Genomic DNA, 22,942 nt, shown 5'->3' with positions numbered 1-22,942 from the left:
GCAGTACTGTCATGACAAGCATGGGGGGTCATCAGCCGATCTCCGGGTGTCATGTCAACTCATTGTCGCGCCGTGATCGCATCACGGAGGCACCCATGGGCACATGGAATGACAATCACCCACTACTGAAGCACTGTAAATGCTGCTGTCAGAGATTGACAGTGGAATTTAACAGGTTAACAGGTTAATAGCCATGGGTGAAGCCAGCGTATTACAGGTAAAAAGGAAGCAGCATTGTGATTTGCTTCCCTTGCCAACAAAGAGAGTTTTTATCGTAGACAGTTTTGATCAATCTGCCCCAGTTGAGTTTACCCACTGTGGTGTAGTGACCACTTTGTCCACTAGGGGGTGCTGTGTAGGTGTCCCAGGAGAGAGGATGAGTGGCAGGATGCTGAATGACCATTATGTATCCCAAGGTAGGTGGCCTTGGGATGGAAGCTTGAATATGTGTGTTGATCAACAGAGGTACTGCTGAGCTTCTGTTACACTGTGTCAGGGAGAGCTTTCCAGGTAGCTGGTGAGACGGGCAGGACCAGCTACCTACAAACCCACCTAGGGGTGTGCCTAAAAATGCCTATAGTAAAGACTATGAGTATGCTCGTAGGACCTGTGATGAGGTCATAGCCATGTGATGCGGTGGGCATGGCTATGCACCATATAAGGTGACCAGAGTAGGTCACATGAGTGATTGCTTGGACCCGGTTGGTCCGTTTGGAAGGTCTCGCTGGAAGATGTGTCTGCCTTCCTGAAGTGCCTGTGTGTATAATGGCTGCACGTGTCTGAGAGTTCCCAGGGGAGAGAATGGACATCTGCAGTGTGGTGAAGCAACCATGAGGTAACCCTGATGGGGTGAGATAACTGTGAAACTAGAGAGCCTGCGTATTGGACATTGCATAACCTGTGTGACTACAGGGTTAACAGAGTGGAGCTCTGTCATGGACGCTATGCTATTTGATATGAACTTTCTATAGCTTTGGTTTATGATGCCTAAATAAACCACATGGACTGTTGATGTTTTATAGAAAACCCGTGCCATATCTGGTTAGATGGTTGCAAAACGAGTATCCCCAACCTGAATGACGAGCGCTACCTTACACCACAAACTGAAAATTCAATGAAGTTTCTAACACAAGGCCATATACTGTGAGAAAGCTAGTCATTAAATAATAAAATGGTGTCATATGAAAATAAGAAATGTTACCTGTATCTCCCCATCCTGTGATATAACAGTTTGATGCTGTTTTTTGAGGTCTTTCTCGTCGCATTGGTAAACAGACTGGTAAGACATGGGTGCTGAACGACGCACACTGGTCAGAAGAGCCATGTAGTCTTATAAGAGCGATGTCATAGTCACTTCCATCAGGTCTGTAATCTTTGTGTATTATGATCTGCTGGATTCCTAGGTCTTCTTCATACTCCTCGGGGACAAGTGTGTGATAATCTCCCACTCTTATCACATAACTACGAGAGTTGTTACCATACCTAGAAAATGACATAAGAAAGCAAAGTTAGATCTTGCGCAATGGGTGAAAAACACTGTTTACAGATAGTCTCAATGTCGGACTGGGGCGCCAAGAGCCCACCAGTAGCATTGACTTTGGGGGCCCACTTTTCACCTGCATATAAATATTACGCAACTCCGGTGCACAAATTTACCTATATCTCTATATAACCTGCGTAGTTTGGTTAATGAATGATGAGATGCTGCTTTTTTCTGCCCAGAGTGAATAAGTGAATTATGACAAGTACTAGCCATACAGTGGGGTTGGGGGCCCAGATCTGCACAGGGGCCCACTGGGGGATTCCTCTGTTACCCTATGTGCCAGTCCGAACCTGGATAGTTTCATACATTTTGATCAAAACGTGTTAACAGTATCCCAAGTTTTGACAAGCGCAGAAATAGTGGAATTCAGGTACAGTGTTTGCAGAATACTGTTGTATAGTATTTATATTTATATGTTTGTACTTGAACTTCTGCCTTGATATGGTAATACTGTACGTACTGCTGTTCATCACATAGAATTTCAGGGGAGAGAGAGAACATTTTTCTTGCAAATAAAAAAATAGCTTATCTGTTTGTGCCAGAAAATATATTGCTTTTATACAGCAAAAATTTGCTGGATGGGATAGTTTTGGCAGCAAGTACGTGAATTTTTACAATCACACTACTGAGATACATGTCATACACACAAAAGTCTGCACACGCGAATATACCTATATGTATCGTTATTTGTTTGCTACATTTTCCCTGTGCAGGTTCTAATTCGAGATTTGGCTTACAATTAGTAATGGAAAATACAGCACAAATTTGTGTGTCTTAAAGTGACACAAGCGTCATTTATTTTTTATTCTTCAGCCAGCAATATAAAGGCTGTAGAAGGCCATCAGTGCAAAATTTTGCATTGAAACCCAGTAGCAAAAAGATTTTTAGTCAGAGAAACATTAATTTACATAAAAAAAAACTTCCGCTGAAGGTTTCCATATCCTTCTAGAGTGTAGACATCTCCCTCCCCCCCTACGTATTCCATATGGTGAAGTAAGTTGTCTTTCATTTTTTCATTTTGGGCTAAAATTTCCATTACCAAAGAACAAATCTCATCTTCTCCAAAAATAGCCCCCTTCCTTTTAAATGAATTGGTCAAATGGAAGAGATATTTTCTTTTATTTTAGCCATTGGCAACCACAGTACAGCTAGCTTTGTTAATTCCCTCTGTGAGTGGCACTGTTATGGGGCACAATTGCATAGTAAAAATTTGGCAACCCAGATCACACCTGTCATTTTTTCTTTAATACAGTACCAGTCAAAAGTTTGGACACGTATTTATGTAATAGTTTTCCTTTTTTTTGGAATGTGCAATTTATAGATTCAGACTGATACAGTAAAACCACGAAGGAACATATAAAAACAAAGAGTGAAGAAAAACGTGGATAACAAACCAGAATATTTGATAAAACTTAAATTACTCCTTCCTTTTACTCTGATGACAACTTTTCATACACTTGATATTCTTTCAAGTAGCAGTAAGTCATCTGAAATGGCTTTCCTACAGTCTTGAATGAGTCCCCTAGAATGGCTTTCCAACTGGTTTGAAGGAGTCACCTAGAATGGCTTTCCAAAAGTCTTGAAGGAGTCACCTAGAATGGCTTTCCAACAGGCTTGAAAGAGTTACCTAGAATGGCCTTCCAACAGTCTTGAAGGAGTCACCTAGAATGGTTTTCCAACAGGCTTGAGTCACCTAGAATGGTTTTCCAACAGGCTTGAGTCACCTAGAATGGCTTTCCAACAGTCTTGAATGAGTCCCCTAGAATGGCTTTCCAGCAGTCTTGAAGGAGACACCTAGAATGACTTTCCAACAGTCTTGAAGGAGTCACCTAGAATGGTATTCCAACAGGCTTGAAGCAATTCCCAGAGGTGCTGAGAAATTGTTGACTGCTATGCTTGCATTCTGTGGTCAAACTCATCTCAATTAAGAGATCAGTTGATTGTGAAGGAAATAAAAACCTAAAAAGACTGCTTTGAATAATCATTCAGTACCATCAAAAGGATTAACAGACTATTTACTTTATTGTTAGATTAGGGCACCAATTTGACAAAACAGGATAAAAGAAAGATGAACAAGACAAAAATTAAAAAAAACACCCCCAGTATTAAAAATTAGAGGCAGAGGAACATGTAAGCCATAAACTACGCATGGTCATGTACCAGCAGTATAATAAGTAAGTATATTTATACATAGGGTGCAAGTGAAAAAAAAACAAAGGGTATATAAAGATAAGAGTTATAATTAAAAAATAGCTCGTGTGAACCGTGCGTTGGAGTGTGCAGCTGCGGCAGCTTCTCCACCATGAACCTGGGTCAGTAATTGCTTTTCATCACATATTGATGATGTTGCGATATTCATCCTTCACTTTTTTATTATAACTTGTCTTTATAGACCTGTCTTTAGTGTACTTGCACTTTACATATAAATATATTTACTTATTATACTGCTGGTGCATGACTATGCATGGTTCATGGTGTTCATGTTTCTCTACCTCCAATTTATAATATTATGTGTGTTTTTAAATTTTGTCTTCTATTTTATTTTATCCTTTTTGTCAAATTGATATCCTAACAATAAAGTAAATAGTCTGTTAATCCTTTTGAGGGTATTCAATGATTATTTTTAGGTTATATAGTTATTGGTCTGCTTGAAATTGCGCTTCATGGCACCTTTTATATGTTTTTTATTAGAGTTACATTCCTTCTATTTCAGGTTTCAGATTGTAGAGGCTATGTCACGTGATGCAGCACTCCATCCCTCTTGTTCTTGGTCACATAATCATTACAAAGCCTGGAGATGTGTTTAAGGTTATTGTCCTGCTGCAACACAAATGATGGTCCCATTAAGTGCAAAATTGATGAGTTGGCATATAGTTGCAGGATTTTGTGGTAAGCAAACTGGGTAAATGTGACTTGAATTTCGAATAAATCACCAACAGTGTCACAAGCAAAGCACCCCCACACAATTTCACCACCTCCTCCATGATTCACCGTGAGCCCATACACGTCGAACCATCCACTCACCTTTACTGTGTCATACGAAGACATGGCGGTTGGTGCCAAATATCTCAACTTTTGACTCATCAGACGACAGTACAGATTTTCACTGATCTGATGCTCAGTCCTTGTGATTCATGGTCCAAACAAATCTTTTCTTTTTGTTTAGAGTCCTCAGTGGTAGCTATTTTGCCATTTTTATCATAGCAGTTGATGGATTTCACAAGTTAACTTAAGGGTACCTTCAAGGTTCTGGTAATTTTCCAAATTGACTGACCTTAATGTTTTAAAGTAATGATGGACCATTGTTTGTCTTTACTTAATTGAGAGATTCTTGCAATAGTCTGTCTTAGAACACTTGTGGAATAGATCTGAACAGTTTACAAAACTGTATACCGACACTACCTTTGCAAAGCACATCTGATGGTCACAAAATAATTCTGAAGGCCAGTGATTCCAAAAATGAACTGTTTTCAAAGTATATTTGATCATTAGAAGACATTCCGTGACTAACTGACAGCTACTTTCCAAGAGGTTGTAAAGCTGTCATCAGAGTAAAAGATGGCTACTCCGAGGAATCTAAGGTTTAACACATATTCTATTTTATTTCCCACATTTTTCTTTACTCCTTGTTATCATATGTATTCCTTCTTGGTTTTGCTGCCTAGAGCCTGGATCTTTAAGTTGCACATTCCAATAAGAATACAGAAAATGATTGCATGAACAGGTATGTTTATACTTTTGACTGGTACTGTAAAATAAATGGAATACCTCAGTAATTATCATCGACACTGCTAAAGATGAGATGTTTGTGATTGAACTAATTCAATTTTAATGTTACCACAACCCCTTGACCCTATAAATAAACTGATGAATTTGTAACGACAGATGTTTCCTTACAAGTAAGCCTTCAGAAGGTAGCAAGTCTGGACAGAGTTCTCAATGTGTTAGCAACATATTATATTTAAGGAAATGATCTAAGTCATGGAATGCTAACTACTTCCTATTACTAAAGAACATCTCACTATCAAGCAATGCCCTGCCCGGGTTCCATACTAGTGTGTGGGTGGTTTACATATGTAAAGAAAGGCATTTGGCAGAAGTTTTCATTTCATTTGCCAAGGAATAAATATAACTTCAATGAACTTATTGCTATGCAATGTCAAAACTAATATTTATCAAAAACTATTTGTTTCAAAATCAACTAGACATCAAATTTAAATATATATTTTTTTAACACAAATTTATAGTATGTCGTATTTCTTCTTGATTTTACCTTTTTTATTATTATAATATGACATCTAATATATAAAGCTCAAAGTGTGTGTATGTATGTATGTGTGTGTGTATGTATGTGTGTGTGTATGCATGTGTGTGTGTGTGTGTGTATATTACCGGGACTGGCATCCGCACCGTCGCAGCTACAGCCACAAAATTTGGCACAGTCACACGTCTGGACCCCGAGAGCGTCCTAGGCTTTGTTGTGAGGCAAAATTTTAACCCCGCGCGTTCCAATTCACCAAACAATTTTGCCCCTGTCTACATACTGGGGAAAAAGTGTGTGCGTGTCAAGCCCCGCCCCTCATTATGATGTCATAATGCCCCTATCTACATACTGGGGAAACAGTGCGTGTGCGTCAAGCCCCGCCCCTCATTATGATGTCACAATGGTTGCCATGGCGACGCTGATGTCATCATAGGTTGCAAGCCCCACCGCTCATTATGATGTCATAATGGTTGACTATGGAATTGAGGATGTGTGATGGGTATAAGGGCACTGGACTATGGGATGGAGGATATGTATGACGGGTATATGGGCACGGGACTATGGGATGGCGGATATGTATGATGGGTATATGGGCATGGGACTATGGGATGGCGAATATGTATGATGGATATATGGGCATGGGACTATGGGATGGAGGATGTGTGATGGGTATATTGGCACTGGACTATGGGATGGAGGATATGTATGATGGGTATATGGGCACGGGACTATGGGATGGCGGATATTTATGATGGGTATATGGGAACAGGACTATGGGATGGAGGATATGTATGATGGGTATATGGGCATGGGCCTAATGGATGGGGGATGTGTGATGGATATATGGGCACGGGACTATGGGATGGAGGATGTGTGATGGGTATATGGGCACGGGACTATGGGATGGAGGATATGTATGATGGGTATATGGGCACGGGACTACGGGATGGAGGATATGTATGATGGGTATATGGGCACGGGACTATAGGATGGAGGATGTGTGATGGGTATATGGGCATGGGACTATGGGATGGAGGATATGTATGATGGGTATATGGGCATGGGACTATGAGATGAAGGATGTGTGATGGGTATATGGGCACTCGACTATAGGATGGCGAATATGTATGATGGGTATATGGGCATGGGACTATGGGATGGAGGATGTGTGATTGGTATATGGCCACTCGACTATGGGATGGAGGATATGTATGCTGGGTATATGGGCACGGGCCTATGGGATTGTGGATATGTATGATGGGTAAATGGGCATGGGACTATGGGATGGAGGATAATTATAATTTGCTATAACTAACCACAGTTGGTTACTATGCCCGGGCAGTGCCGGGCTCTTCAGCTATTTAATATTATCTCATGACCCTCTATAAAAAAAAACTAAAATGTACATTTTCCAGTTTCTGCAGAGACGACATTAGCATGCACAATAGGTTTCATTTTTTAAGTACCTCTCTTTATGGCACCATTGTATACAATAAATGCAGTACTACCAAAAATTAGATGCAATTACACAATTGATGTAGCGGAGGGGAAAGTATAAACACACATATTAGGTTTTGTCACGGCTGCCACTAGGAATTTCAGGGCCACATACTGGCAAAATTTTCAGAACCACCTTGAGACTTCGCCCAGGCTCCACCCCAGCGCCGCCTCCACCCCTCAAACTGTCCACAGCCCCACCTCCACCCCTTGAATTGTCCACAGCCCCACCACTCTCTCTTGGAAAAACTCCACTTCTCACCAATCACACATTAACAGTTCCCATCACCAGATCACACATATAACCAGCAGCCTTTGTTTTGGCCAAAAGATTTTTTAAGCTGCCACCATGACACGGCAGACTCTTTTGGCCGGGCCCTACTCTACTCTAACCTATTAAACATTTGTAAAAATATCCAATACAATTTAGGTATATTTTTAAATTTTTAAAATGACCAATAATATCACACACAAGGGACAAATACCACTGCACCATGACCAGACACCATATTACCACCACATAGTGACCTATAATACCACATACAAAGAACAAATACCGCCACACCATGTCCAGCCAGACCACATATTAAAACCACAGTGACTAAATAATATCACATACAAGGGACAAATACCGCCACACTATGTCCAGACCACATATTACAACCACATGGTGACCAATAATACCACATACAAGGAACAAATATTACCACACCATGGCCGGACAACATATTACCACCACTTTGTTACTGAATACTACAATACTGATCAGTAATAAAAAAAAAACACAATACTAATATCACCATATGTGCCATTATTCACAGGAGATCTGTACTTAGTATGCAGTGTCAGTGAAAAGGTAATACAGTGATCACTGGTGACTGTACACAGGACCGCTGTATATAATATACAGTGTATAGTATAAGTGTATAGGTAACACACTGACTCACCAGTGACTCCTCTAGGTGAAGTCTTTCATCTTCATCCAGCACAGATCGACATCACTTCTTCCAGCCAGGGCTCGTCTCTGCAGGAAATAACACAGTTATCTAGAGCACTGCTTGCAGAACAGATTGCTTAATTTTTCCCAACTTCTACACTACACCAAATGAAGAAAAAAAGGCAACATAGTATCACTCTGCACAGTAACAGGATCACCTCCCCAGTTAAAACCGTATACTAAAAAAAAAAATAAATACATCACTGCAGTAATAATATCCCTTAATTAGCCACTATGGTAATATCCATTCTGCCCCGTATGATTTCCTTATCATGCCCCATCTGTCCCATGATCCCGTCAAAACTGTCCCATTATCCTGTCCCATCTGTCCCATGATCCTGCCCCATTTGTCCCATGAACCTGCACCAACTATCTCCATCCTGCACCGTCTGTCTCCATCCTGCACCGTTTGTCTCCATCCTGCACCGTCTGTCTCCATCCTGCTCTGTCTCCATCCTGCTCTGTCTCCATCCTGCCTGATCTGCCTCCATCCCGCACCATATATCCAATCATGCCCCCTGTGTCTCCAATCCTGCCCCCTGTGTCTACAATCTTTCCCCGATATCTTTCTTCCTGCCACCATGTCTCCCATCCTGCCCCCTGTGTCTCCAATCCTGCCCTCGTGTCTCTAATCCTGCCCCCATATCTTTCATCCTGCCACCATGTCTTCAATCCTGCCCCCATATCTTTCATTCTGCCCGTGTCTCCATTCTGCCCCATCTCTCTAATCATGCCCCTGTGTCTCCAATCATGCCCCGTGTCTCCATTCTGCCCCCTGTGTCTCCATTCTGCCCCCTGTGTCTCCATTTTGTTCCCTGTTATGATTGGGAAAGCAAGACCAAGCTAAGCCACAGAAAACCAGAGAGGTTGGTAACTAAGCGGATTGCAGACCCCCTGATCCTATCCACACAACTAGCAGTAGCCATGGAGCGTACCTACGATGATCCTAGACGCCTCTACACAGCCAGAGAGCTAAATAAGCCTAAAGCAAGAAAGGGGAAATCTAAACTGCCCCAGAGCAGACCCCAAAGGAATAGATAGCCCCCAAACATATATTGTCGGTGAGACAAGATGAAAACACAAACGCAGGTAGGAAAATAGACTGAGCAAACTATGGGGCCCACACTAACTAGACAGGACAGGAGAGTAAAGACTCTGTCTGCAATCACGCAAAAAACCCTGCAAAAAATGCCCAACACGTCTGATAGAAAAATACTGAAGTCACTAGACTTCGCCCACTATATCAGCACTCTGGTATATTCTGAAAGCAGAGCAAAAAGAGGCCAATCTAATAAGGGACAAAAACAAACTGGCACAAGCAGTAACATAAGGATGGAAATTCAGCACAGCCCCAGCCGGAGCTGGCTGAAAACACAAAATTGAAATAGACAAAACCAGATCAAATGTGAACAATAGTAAAAAAAAGAAAACTTAGCTGAGCATGCAGGGACTGAGCTGGAAACTAAAACCTCAGGAGGCAGGAAAAATTCACCAGCAGGGATAGAGGGAGTTGGCTGTCTTAAATCCAGTCAGAAACTCCAGATCTCCAGTCATCCTCCTCATTATCAGGTGGCAGGCCTCTGTTAATTAGATCAGCTCCATTACCTCCAGTAACCACCAGAGGGAGCCTGGAAAGAAAACTCGCGACCCCTCTATCAATATAACCAGCTGCACTACCTTCACTAGTAACCAGAGGTAGGCCAGAAAGCAAATTCACAACAGCTCCCTGTGTCTCCAATCATGCCCCCTGTGTCTACAATCCTGCCCCGTGTCTACAATCCTGCCCCCTGGGTCTCCAATCATGCCCCCTGTGTCTCCAATCATTCCCCGGCCCCATATCTTTCATCCTGCCCCTTGTCTCCATTCTGACTTGTCTCCATTCTGCCCCGTCATCATTCTGCCCCCGGCAGGATGGACACTTGCCCACCTGCGGGCTTGCCGCTTTCAATAAAAAGAAAAAACCCTTTCTCCTTACCTTGCCGCGCTCCTGCAGCGAGCAATCTTCACCTCAACCAGAAATCGTGCATTCGCCAGCGAATGACGATGACGTCAGACTCCGGCGATGTGCACGCTGACGTCAGCTGCCAGTCTCCTATTGGCTGGCGGCTTTAACTATTGCCATGCGGGCACGGTCCCAAGTGTAACTGAACCCTGCATGTCGGACACAGGGATCAGTTACTGCACCGGCAGAAAGCTGCCGCTGGGGTCCGATCAGCAGAAGAGACGGGGCCCAATGCAGGCCCCCTCTGCTGACCGGGCTCCATATGCCAGTCAGGGCAGTAATGCCCTGATGGTGGCCCTGGGTTTTGTATGCAGCTTCACCTACAACTTTATGAACCTTGATGCAAGAAAAGTAAGACCTCCTATTCCTAGAGAAGAAAACTTTAAATGTAGTCTCAATTGATACTGAATATAGAAAAGAACAGAAATTGGCCTCTAATATAGCAGTCTAGGTGTAGAAAGATACTTTAAAGCATATTTGTCATTAGTATGAAAACCTGCTTTTTAATTATGCATGCAGACCTGCAAGTTCAATGCTCAGTGGGCATTACCTATGAATCATGCTCTTTCTCTCTGCTATCCTTCTTGCAATGCTTTAGCATGTATGACTCTGTGTCTACTCCAAACATAAATGTGGATTCTCTAGAATATATAACACGCTGTAAATTAATAATCATGGGGATACTGATATCATCTGTATCATTTTCAGAAATTTGTTGCCAATGCCAAGAAACAGGAGACAGAAGGAGTGACATGTGACTACACGATTAGAATGCATACAGGAATTGCTTGTAGGTTGAACCACAAATCCACATAAAATATATTTAATCAAGACTAATTATAAAGTTTATTCTTTTGTTTTATTTTTGTATGAATCAGTATAAAAAAACCATGATTCCAATGGCATACAAACTTTGTAAATTGCTACCATATACTTCACCTTGAAAAAAAGTAGGATATAATAATCTAATTCAATTTCGATAACTAATAGAAAATAGACTCTTGATAAAGTTCCTTTAGATGGGTGTGAATTTAAATAATGAAAAAAGGTATTTTATGGTGTATTCAGGGTCTACAGTGGCTTGCAAAAGTGTTCACCCCCTTGGCTTTTTACCTATTTTGTTACATTACAACCTGTATTTAAATATTTTTGTAATCCGATTTGTGTGTGATGCATCAGCACTAGTGTTGAGTATTCCGATACTGCAAATATCGGGTATCGGCCGATATTCGCGGTATCGGAATTCCGATACTGAGTTCCGATACTTTTTGCATATCGAACACCGGAATCGGAAGTTCCCATAATGCTATGAGCCAGTTTGATTTGATTCAGCCAATGAGGAATCCTCAGAAGTGTGGGCACATCCTGTTAGCATGTAGGCATGTTAACTAAAGGCATGGCTGTGATTGGCTGCTGAAATGATGTCATGATGCACTATAAAAGCCGCCACCGCCGCCATTTAGGGTTCACTCTGCTGTGAATTCAGTTAGGGACAGGCTGCTGTTCAAAACTCTGAAGGACAGTTAGAGATAGCGATTTGCTATATAATGTTGTGCTTTACCCAGGCTACATTATCAATCACTGTAGCTTTCTTTTGCCTTGCAGCGCTGTTCACAGCTGTCTGCAAGGTCTGTGTGAGTGCAGCTCACGTTGTAGTGTGTCCTGCAGCCACCTCTGGTTGTAGGCCGCTCAGCGTACGTCACTGCCTCTTACATATTTTTGTTTTATTGCTGCTCATTTTTCATTAATTCAACTATTAGTGTGCATCCATCCGTATCATCTACATTGGTTGCAAACACTATAGGAGTAGATAGCGGAGCCTTTCTGCAGCCTTTCAGTGCTAGTGCCCAGTTCTCTGTACTGTTCACGGCTGTCTGTGAGGTCTCTGTGTGTGAGTGCAGCTCACGTTGTAGTGTGTTCTGCAGCCACCTCTGGTTGTAGTCCACTCAGCGTGCATCACTGCCTCATACATAGTCCTTTTTTTGCTTTATTGCAGCTCATTTCTCCTGATTTTTTTCTCCTATTAGTGTGCTTCCATCCGTATCAATCTACATTGGTTGGTTGCAAACACTATATAGAATATAGAAGTAGATAGAGGAGCCTTTTTGCTGGCTTGTGCCCTGCAGCCGCAGCCAGATTAGTATTAGCCTATTTTTTGGAGCCTCATCTATTGCATTGTAGGTTACCTTCCTGCATTGTAATACCTCCAAAAAGTTTGAGATACTATCGATTTCACATCTTTGGTCACATCCTTTTTGTTATTTTGAAAAAAAATATGTAAATAAAGTTCACCAAACACTCCACTTGACAGTTGTGTAGGCCACATTAGTTCATATTAAAGTGTAGTCCACACACTTTATAAAATTAGTGTTTCTTATACCTGTTAGCAGCTGTTCAGGAATAAGCACACTAAGCCCCCCTTTGTACTGTTCTGCCTATCTTTATCAGTCTACCAAGATGAAGAAAGCAGGGATTAACGCAAGTGGTTGTGGGCGTGGAGTTTCAGCAGGGAGAGGATGTGGGGATTCTGTGCCTGCTGCGGGCACCAGTGACACAGTATCCCCCAGTTTTACCAGGCAACAGTCGTTTATGCGCAGCTTTGTAGGACCTCACCGTACCCCACTGCTGAGGGACGAACAAATTGAAGCTGTTGTCAGATGAATGGCAGCTAACGCATCGACTTCAATTACTTCCACATCCTCTTAGGGCCAGAGCACTGAAGAGCAACCATCTGTCTCTTCACCACCTGCCAAATTGCCCAGGCAGTCAGAGAGCCCTGGACAGGAGCCATCTCTACTTCTGTTCTCTGAATCTCTTGGCTTGGACACAGGGGGCCAGCCAAGCAGCATTCTAGAATGTGAAGAAGAGGAAGTATGCAGTGATGCGCAACTGCTTTGTCCCTCTGAATCTGAAGAGGTGGGTGGGCCAGTGCCTATGGTCAGCACACCTCAGTACGCATCAGATGATAAGACTCAGGTACCACTTTCTGATGCGTACTGTGCTGGCGAGACTACCCAGGAGAAGCAGGTGTTTGAAGAGGGGAGTGTAGATGATGAGGTCCTTGACCCATCATGGCGTGAGGAACAGGAAGGTGGTGGGAGCAGCTCTGAGGAAGAGATTCCCCGAACGGCCAAAACAGGAGGGAGAGGGAGGGGGCAGACTTGGTTGCCTGTAGCCTCCACTTCGGCACCCGTTAGGAGCATTCCTCTTCCAAAACCCAAAACGGGTGCTCCCAGGACTTGCAGTACGTGGTCCTTTTTTGACACAGTTGCAGATGACATTTTCTTTTTCAAATACAAGCTGTGTAATCAGAAAGTCAAAAGAGGGAAAAGTGTCAGCAACCTGAATACCACAAATATGTGGAAACATGTGCGGACCAAGCACGTGATGGAGTTACAAAGACACACTGAAAACATAGGCCAACCTACAGCACCACCCACCACCTCTTCAGCTCGTGTTGTAGCCCCTTCCTCCAGCTCACACACAGCTGGTTCGGTTTCCTCACAGGATCGCCATGGTAGAACCTCTGGCACTGTTGTCCAGAGACCGTGACATTCCACCCACAGCACCACGTTCCTTGTCATCCTCACACTCCCAGGCCACTCTACAGCCATCGGTAACACTGGCATCGGAGAAAAGGCGGCCATACTCGGCAAACCATCCCCGAGCACAGGCTCTGAATGCTGGCATTGCAAAGCTACTGGTCCTTGAAATGCTCTCATTCAGGCTGGTGGAGACTGACACCTTCCGTAACTTCATGGCATTGGCAGTCCCACAATACACCGTGCCCAGCCGCTTTTATTTCAGCAGGCAAGCCGTCCCTGCCCTGCAAAACCATGTGGAGGGAAAAATTAAACATGCGCTACTAAACGCCGTCAGTAGCAAGGTCCACCTGACCACCGATGCGTGGACCAGTAACCATGGACAGGGACGATACCTTTCCCTCACTGCCCATTGGATCAATGTTGTGGAGTCGGGTACAGATCTTGAGAGTGGCGCTGTACGTGTTATGCCAACTCCAAGGATTGCAGGAATCCAGTCTGTACACATTGACTCCTCCTCATACTCCAGTTCCTCTGAATCAGCACTGCAGGAGCCTGTTATGACCGATATGAGCACAGCCGTGGCCAAACATCAACAGGCCGCACTGAAATTAATTTCTTTGGGGAATCGAAGCCACACAGCGAAGGAGCTCTGGAATGCCATCAAGCAGGAGAGTGACGTGTGGTTTGTGCCAGCGAATCTCCAGCCAGGCTTGGTAGTGTGTGACAATGGCCGAAATCTGGTGGCAGCTCTGGGCCTAGGCAACCTCACTCACATCCCATGTCTGGCACATGTGCTCAACTTGGTCGTGCAGAGCTTTCTGAGGGACTATCCGGATCTTGATGCACAAGGTCCGCATAAAGTGCGCTCACTTGCGGCGTTCCAGCATGGCAAGATCGCGCATTGCAGCTCTGCAGCACCGTTTCCGCCTTCCGGAACATCGCATCATATGTGACCTACCCACCAGGTGGAATTCAACGTTACATATGTTGGAGCGGTTATGTGAGCAGCAGGCAGCAGTAATGGAGTACCAGCTGCATCAGGCGCAAACAAGTCGCACTATGCGTCGGTCACACTTCAGCACCACTGAGTGGCCCCTATGAAGGACATCTGCCACGTTTTGCGTGCCTTCAATGATTCCACGCGGATGGCGATTGCAGATGATGCACTAGTCAGCATGACTGTCCCACTTATCTGCCTGCTTCAAGAAACACTGCAAGCACTAAGGGAGGAGGTTTTGGAAGAGGTGGAGGATGAGGAGTCACAAATGCCATCTGCTTCTGGACAATCTGCGCAACGTGGTTCCTCACAAAGGCCTAGGCAGGGGACACTTTGTGAGGAGGATGAGGAGGAGTCAATGGAGGAGGAAGATATCTCTCCAGAGGAGGGAGGTACACAATGCTCTAGTAGTCAGTATGTACAGCGAGGGTGGGGTGATGCAGAGCAGGCAGAGATGACACCTCAAGTAGGGGACAGTGTTTCTTGGGCAGTTCGGAGTCTGCAGCACATGGTTGATTTCATGCTGCAGTGCCTGAGAAACGACTGCCGCATCGCCCACATTCTCAACACGGCTGATTATATTGGATGTACACCCTCCTAGATCCTCGCTACCGGGACAACTTACAAAGCCTCATAACACCGTTGAACTGGGAGCGTAAAATGCGGGAGTACCAAGACACACTGGTGCATTCCATCATGTTCTCCATTCCACCCGAGAGCAGTGCTGCTAGTGCTTTACAAAGCAGCTCTGTGCGTCGAGGCAGTGGAGGAAGCTCTGCACAAAGAGGGAGCAGAGGCAGCGCCTCAGCACAAGGCAAGGCCAAAATGGCCCAACTGTGGCAAAGTTTTGTGTGCCCACCACAAATGTCTACACCATCACAGACGGCTCCAGTCAGCAGGAGGCAATGTTTCCGTCAGATGGTGACAGATTACATGTCTTGCCCTATCAGTGTACTCCCAGACGGCTCTTCCCCCTTCAAGTTTTGGGTCTCTAAGCTGGATACATTGCCAGAGCTTAGCCAGTATGCATTGGAGGTGCTGGCTTGCCCTGCTGCTAGTGTATTATCGGAACGTGTCTTTAGTGCCGCAGGTGGTGTACTAACACACCGTCGCACACGACTATCCTCCGATAACGTTAACAGGCTTAATTTTCTGAAAATGAACAAGGCCTGGATCTCGCCGGAATTTGCCAGTCCTCTTCCAGAATAAATAATTGGTTGGCAACAGTATTCAGGTCTCCTGTTGTGTTCATGTTTCTACCACCTGAACTGTAATCCCTGGGCTCCAACACCGCCAGTTGTTGCTCAGAAGTGCCATCTGCACAGAGAAAAACACTAGCTCCTGTGTTAGTGGGGTTCAGTAACGCCAGCTGCTCCACTGCTGTGTGTCCGGCAAAGTCTCCTGCTGCCTTCACATTCAAACTACATCAGATTTTACACTTACTCCAAGTAGGCCTCAGCCTACTCCATGATTGACTCTGGGCTCCAACACTGCCAGTTGCTGCTCAGAAGTGCCATCTGCACAGAGAAAAACACATGCTCCAGTGTTAGTGGGGTTCAGTAATGCCAGCTGCTCCCCTGCTTTGTGTCCGGCAATGTCTACTGCTGCCTCCACATTCACACTACATCAGACATAAAACTTGCTCCAATTAGGCCTCAGCCTAAACCCTGATTGAACCTGGGCTCCAACATCACCAGTTGCTGCTCAGAAGTGCCGTCTGTACAGAGAAAAACACATGCTCCAGTGTTAGTGGGGTTCAGTAATGCCGGCTGCTCCCCTGCTGTGTGACCGGCAAAGTCTCCTGCTGCCTCCACGTGCGAACTACATCAGATATAAAACTTGCTCCAAGTAAGCCTCAGCCTAAACCCTGATTGACCCTGGGCTCCAACATCGCCAGTTGCTGCACAGAAGTGCCATCTGCACAGAGAAAAACACACGCTCCAGTGTTAGTGGGGTTTAGCAACACCAGCTGCTCCCCTGCTGTGTGTCCGGCAATGTCTACTGCTGCCTCCACATTCGCACTACATCAGATATAAAACTTGCTCCAATTAGGCCTCTGGCTCCACTCTGTCTCTAGTATTTACCCTGGCCTCCAACACCGCCAGTTGCTGCTCAGAAGTGCCGTCTGCACAATCAACACTTGTTCCTGTGTTACTGGGGTTCAGTAACGTCAGCAGATCCCCTGATGTGTGTCCGGCAATTTCTCCTGCTCTGTCCACACTCACACAACTACAGATTTTAAACTTGCTCCAATTGGGCCTCTGTCTCCACTCTGTTTGTAGTATTTTCCCTGGGTTCCAGCACCACCAGCTGTTTCCCGGCATTGTCTTTGGCACAGGTACTCCCTCCTGCCCAGTCTGGTTCCAGCACGCCTGCTGTTTCCGGATAGTGTCAATGTCACTTTGCCACCAATACGTTGTCCTGTCGTGTTGCGGTCGGGTTAGCCGAGTCTATGGTGCCTGCAGTTTATGGGCTTCCTATGTGGGCTGCGGGATCTGGCAACAAAGGCTGGTTCCGTAGTGCCAATAGGACAAGCACCCCCTGTAGGACTGTGGGTTTTGGTAACTGCGGCCGGCTCATGGCCTTGCAACTTTGTTTTTCATGGGTACCTTCTGCTACCCATCTGGGTTCCAGTACCGTCAGCTGGTTCTCGGCAGTGCCTTTGGCTTAGGTGCCTTCTTCTCGGTATCCGAGTTCCAGCAACGTCTGCTGATCCTTGGTAGTGCCATTAGCTCTTGCTCCTTCTGCTGCCCCTCCGGGTTCCAGCACCATCAGCTGGTCCTCGCTAGTTCCATTTGCTCTTGCAGCTTCTGCTTCCCATCCGGGTTCCAGCACCGTCAGCTGGTTCTCGGCAGTGCCTTTGGCTTAGGTGCCTCCTTCTCGGTATCCGAGTTCCAGCAATGTCTGCTGGTCCTTGGTAGTGCTTTCTAGCACAGGTACCTCCTGCTTAGTAACCAGGTTCCAGCACCGTGAGCTGGTCCTCGGTAGTGCCATTGGCTCTTGTTCCTTCTGCTGCCCCTCCGGGTTCCAGCACCATCAGCTGGTCCTCGCTAATTCCATTGGCTCTTGCAGCTTCTGCTACCCATCCGGGTTCCAGCACCGTCAGCTGGTTCTCGACAGTGTCTTTGGCACAGGTACTCCCTCCTGCCCAGCCTGGTTCCAGCACGCCTGCTGTTTCCGGGTAGTGTCAATGTCACTTTGCCACCAATACGTTGTCCTGTCGTGTTGCGGTCGGGTTAGCCGAGTCGATGGTGCCTGCAGTTTATGGGCTTCCTATGTGGGCTGCGGGATCTGGCAACAAAGACTGGTTCCGTAGTGCCAATAGGACAAGCACCCCCTGTAGGACTGTGGGTTTCGGTAACTGCGGCCGGCTCGCGGCCTTGCAACTTTGTTTTTCATGGGTACCTTCTGCTACCCATCCGGGTTCCAGTACCGTCAGCTGGTTCTCGGCAGTGCCTTTGGTTTAAGTGCCTCCTTCTCGGTATCCGAGTTCCAGCAACGTCTGCTGGTCCTTGGTAGTGCTTTCTAGCACAGGTACCTCCTGCTTAGTAACCAGGTTCCAGCACCGTCAGCTGGTCCTCGGTAGTGCCATTGGCTCTTGTTCCTTCTGCTGCCCCTCCGGGTTCCAGCACGTCAGCTGGTCCTCGCTAGTTCCATTGGCTCTTGCAGCTTCTGCTACCCAACCGGGTTCCAGCACCGTCAGCTGGTTCTCAGCAGTGCCTTTGGCTTAGGTGCCTCCTTCTCGGTATCCGAATTCCAGCAGCGTCTGCTGGTCCTTGGTAGTGCTTTCTAGCACAGGTACCTCCTGCTTAGTAACGAGGTTCCAGCACCGTGAGCTGGTCCTCGGTAGTGCCATTTGCTCTTGTTTCTTCTGCTGCCCCTCCGGGTTCCAGCACTGTCAGCTGGTCCTCGGTAGTGCCATTGGCTCTTGTTCCTTCTGCTACCCATACGGGTTCCAGTACCGTCAGCTGGTTCTCGGCAGTTCCTCAGCCTTCTTGTACCTTCTGCTACATTTCCAAGTTCAAGCTTTTGGAAATGGCTTTGGTTATCACTCTGGATCTCCCTGACGACGACCCTGAAGACCACCCCGAAGAAGACGACGACCCGAAAACGATGACCCTGAAGACGACGACCCGGAAGACCACCCCACAGAAGACCAAAAAGATGACCCCGAAGAAGATGACCAAGAGGACAAAGAACATGAAGACAACCACCAAGATACAGAACAACAAGAGACAGAAGACCAAGAAGCAGAAGACCAAGAAGCAGAAGAACAAAAAGCAGAAGAACATTAAGCATAAGACTAAAAATCAGAGCAAAAGATATTATCTAAATTATAAGCAGAAGAAGACTAAGCAGTGTATGTGGGTGAGTCCGTTCTTCCTCATGGTGCCCCTGGAAAATGCCTGCTGCTGCAGGCCAAACTGAATGCGGACAAATCCTGTTGTAAATCTTTTGTGACAGGCAGAACGGAAGGTGTAATCTTCAAACTTTTATAGATAACAACTACAGGAATGACTGTCACAAATAAGAATATGATGAAGAAGAATAAGAAGAAGATGAAGAAGTAGAATATGAAGAAGAAGAATAGTTGAATAAGAAGAATATGAAGAATGTAAAAAAAAGAATAGTAGGCAGAAGGTGAAGAAGAAGAAGATGAATAAGGTGAAGAAAAAGTTGATGAAAAAGATGCTGCTGAGGATCATGAAGGAGAAAGTGTGGGAGAAGTAAAAAAGGAGGTGAAGAGCTTGGAAGTAGTGAAACATACATATCTGACAAAATATAAAAAAGGTTAACATAGTCAATATCTTTGTAACTCCGAACGTCTATAAAAAAAAAAATATTCCTGCTATTCCGTTTGATTGGGCTAAACCTCTATGCCTTTAATGTCTCCTCCACCTCCCCCAATACATTCTACATTATTAGTTGTTTTTCTTCATGTAGAATTAACCTACAAGGAAAGAAAGCTTTTTTTTTTATTCCGATATTTCTGTCCCATTGACTTGCATACTTTTTGGGTATCGGTCCGATCCAATCCGATCCGATATTTCACGATATTGGATTGTATCGCTCAACACTAATCAGCACTACATAGTCTAAGTTGGTGAGAAAGAAGTGAGAAAAATATAGGCATAAATTAAATTTATGGGATCATACAACTAAAAATTGGCATGCGCATACAGTGGGGCAAAAAAGTATTTAGTCAGTCAGCAATAGTGCAAGTTCCACCACTTAAAAAGATGAGAGGCGTCTGTAATTTACATCATAGGTAGACCTCAACTATGGGAGACAAACTGAGAAAAAAAAATCCAGAAAATCACATTGTCTGTTTTTTTTTCATTTTATTTGCATATTATGGTGGAAAATAAGTATTTGGTCAGAAACAAAATTTCATCTCAATACTTTGTGATATATCCTTTGTTGGCAATGACAGAGGTCAAACGTTTTCTGTAAGTCTTCACAAGGTTGCCACACACTGTTGTTGGTATGTTGGCCCATTCCTCCATGCAGATCTCCTCTAGAGCAGTGATGTTTTTGGCTTTTCGCTTGGCAACACGGACTTTCAACTCCCTCCAAAGGTTTTCTATAGGGTTGAGATCTGGAGACTGGCTAGGCCACTCCAGGACCTTGAAATGCTTCTTACGAAGCCACTCCTTCGTTGCCCTGGCGGTGTGCTTTGGATCATTGTCATGTTGAAAGACCCAGCCACGTTTCATCTTCAATGCCCTTGCTGATGGAAGGAGGTTTGCACTCAAAATCTCACGATACATGGCCCCATTCATTTTTTCATGTACCCGGATCAGTCGTCCTGGCCCCTTTGCAGAGAAACAGCCCCAAAGCATGATGTTTCCACCACCATGCTTTACAGTAGGTATGGTGTTTGATGGATGCAACTCAGTATTCTTTTTCCTCCAAATACGACAAGTTGTGTTTCTACCAAACAGTTTCAGTTTGGTTTCATCAGACCATAGGACATTCTCCCAAAACTCCTCTGGATCATCCAAATGCTCTCTAGCAAACTTCAGACGGGCCCGGACATGTACAGGCTTAAGCAGTGGGACTCGTCTGGCACTGCAGGATCTGAGTCCATGGTGGCATAGTGTGTTACTTATGGTAGGCCTTGTTACATTGGTCCCAGCTCTCTGCAGTTCATTCACTAGGTCCCCCCGCGTGGTTCTGGGATTGTTGCTCACCGTTCTTGTGATCATTCTGACCCCACGGGGTGAGATTTTGCGTGGAGCACCAGATCGAGGGAGATTATCAGTGGTCTTGTATGTCTTCCATTTTCTAATTATTGCTCCCACAGTTGATTTCTTCACTCCAAGCTGGTTGGCTATTGCAGATTCAGTCTTCCCAGCCTGGTGCAGGGCTACAATTTTGTTTCTGGTGCCCTTTGACAGCTCTTTGGTCTTCACCATAGTGGAGTTTGGAGTCAGACTTTTTGAGGGTGTGCACAGGTGTCTTTTTATACTGATAACAAGTTTAAACAGGTGCCATTACTACAGGTAATGAGTGGAGGAAAGAGGAGACTCTTAAAGAAGAAGTTACAGGTCTGTGAGAGCCAGAAATCTTGATTGCTTGTTTCTGACCAAATACTTATTTTCCACCATAATATGCAAATAAAATGAAAAAAAAACAGACAATGTGATTTTCTGGATTTTTTTTTCTCAGTTTGTCTCCCATAGTTGAGGTCTACCTATGATGTAAATTACAGACCCCTCTCATCTTTTTAAGTGGTGGAACTTGCACTATTGCTGACTGACTAAATACTTTTTTTCCCCACTGTATGTATGCATCCATTTTGTTATGGAGCTCTTAAAAATTTCTGGTGCAAGCAGTTACCTTCATAAGTCACATGCTTAGTGGAAAGAAGTCCACATGTGTGTAATTCTGAAAAGCCAAAGGACTGCAACACCATTAAGCAAGAGGCATCACTAACCAAACAACACCATGAAGACAAAAGAGATCTCCAAATAAGTCAAGGATAAAGTTATTAAGAAGTAAAAGTCATGGTTGAGTTATAAAAAAAATCCCGATCTCTTATGATCCTCCGAAACACCATCAAATCTATTATTGTAAAATGGAAAGAATATGGTACCACAACAAATCTCCTAAGAGAGGCCGCCCACCAAAACTCTCAGCCCGGGCAAGGAGGACATTAATCAGAGAGGCAGCACAGAGACCAAAGGTAATCCTGAAGGAGCTGCAGAGTTCCCAAGCAGAGAGTGGAGTATCTGTCCATACAACCACAATAAGCCCTACACTCCATAGACGTGACTTTTATGGAAGAGTGGACAGAAAAAAGCCTTTACTTACACACAAAAATTGTAAGGCTCATTTTGAGTTTGCCAAAAGACATGTGAGAGTCTCCCCAAATGTATGTAGGAAGGTGCTGTGGTCAGCCGAGGCCAAAATTGAACTTTTTGGCTCCAAGGTAAACTGTTATGAATGAGTCACCATAGGAGGCAAAAACAGAAATATTAGCTAAGTCCAGAAAACCAGAGAAGTTGGCAGCTATCGGATTGCAGACCCCTGAACCTATCAACAACAACTAGCAGTAGCCGTGGGGGGTTCCTACGGTGCCATAGACCCCTCGATCACAGCCGGAGAACTACATAGCCTAAAGACAGAAAGGGAAATCTAAACTGTCCCAGAGCAGACCCCAAAGCAATAGGCAACCCCCAACATATAATGACGGTGAAGCAAGATGAAAAAACACTCACACAGATAGAAAGATAGGCTGAGCAAATGATGGGGCCCAAGCTAACTAGATAGGACAGGATAGAAAAGCTGCTGTCTGTAATCCGCCAAAACCCTATCAAAACAAGAGCCAACAGCTGATAGGGAAAAAAGCCCTGAAGACGCTAGTCTTCAAAAAGACTATCAGTACTCAGGTATTTTCTGAAGACAGAGCAAAAAGGAATTCCGCTCACCTCAGCAGGGAATGGCAGAAATCAAGGAAAACAATGCAAAACAAAACCAAAACACATATGCAAAAAGTAGAGCAGAACACATAGCTTTTGAGGAGCAGGAATCAGACTGGTCTCCTAGAATCCCTCAGAGAGATCACCAGCAAGGCAGAAGGGTGTTGGCTGC

The 22,942-nt window shown here is 44.8% G+C and overlaps 1 protein-coding gene across 6 annotated transcripts in view; it reads right to left on the bottom strand.

Moving 5' to 3' along the window:
• Nucleotides 1-22,942, bottom strand: part of PRSS12 (serine protease 12) — a 497,636-nt gene that overhangs the window by 16,525 nt on the left and 458,169 nt on the right. For all 6 annotated transcript variants that reach the window (XM_073571862.1, XM_073571866.1, XM_073571863.1 and 3 more), the window contains one exon: nt 1,202-1,482. In XM_073571862.1, the coding sequence (XP_073427963.1) occupies nt 1,202-1,482 (281 nt within the window). The remainder of the gene's footprint in view (nt 1-1,201; nt 1,483-22,942) is intronic.

Source organism: Dendrobates tinctorius, unplaced genomic scaffold (assembly GCF_039654945.1).
Source record: "Dendrobates tinctorius isolate UK_male_01 unplaced genomic scaffold, ASM3965494v1 ptg000030l, whole genome shotgun sequence".
NCBI classification, from domain to species: Eukaryota; Metazoa; Chordata; class Amphibia; order Anura; family Dendrobatidae; genus Dendrobates; species Dendrobates tinctorius.
The sequence above is the reverse complement of the archived record's forward strand: the minus strand, read 5'-3'. Positions and strand labels throughout refer to the sequence as shown.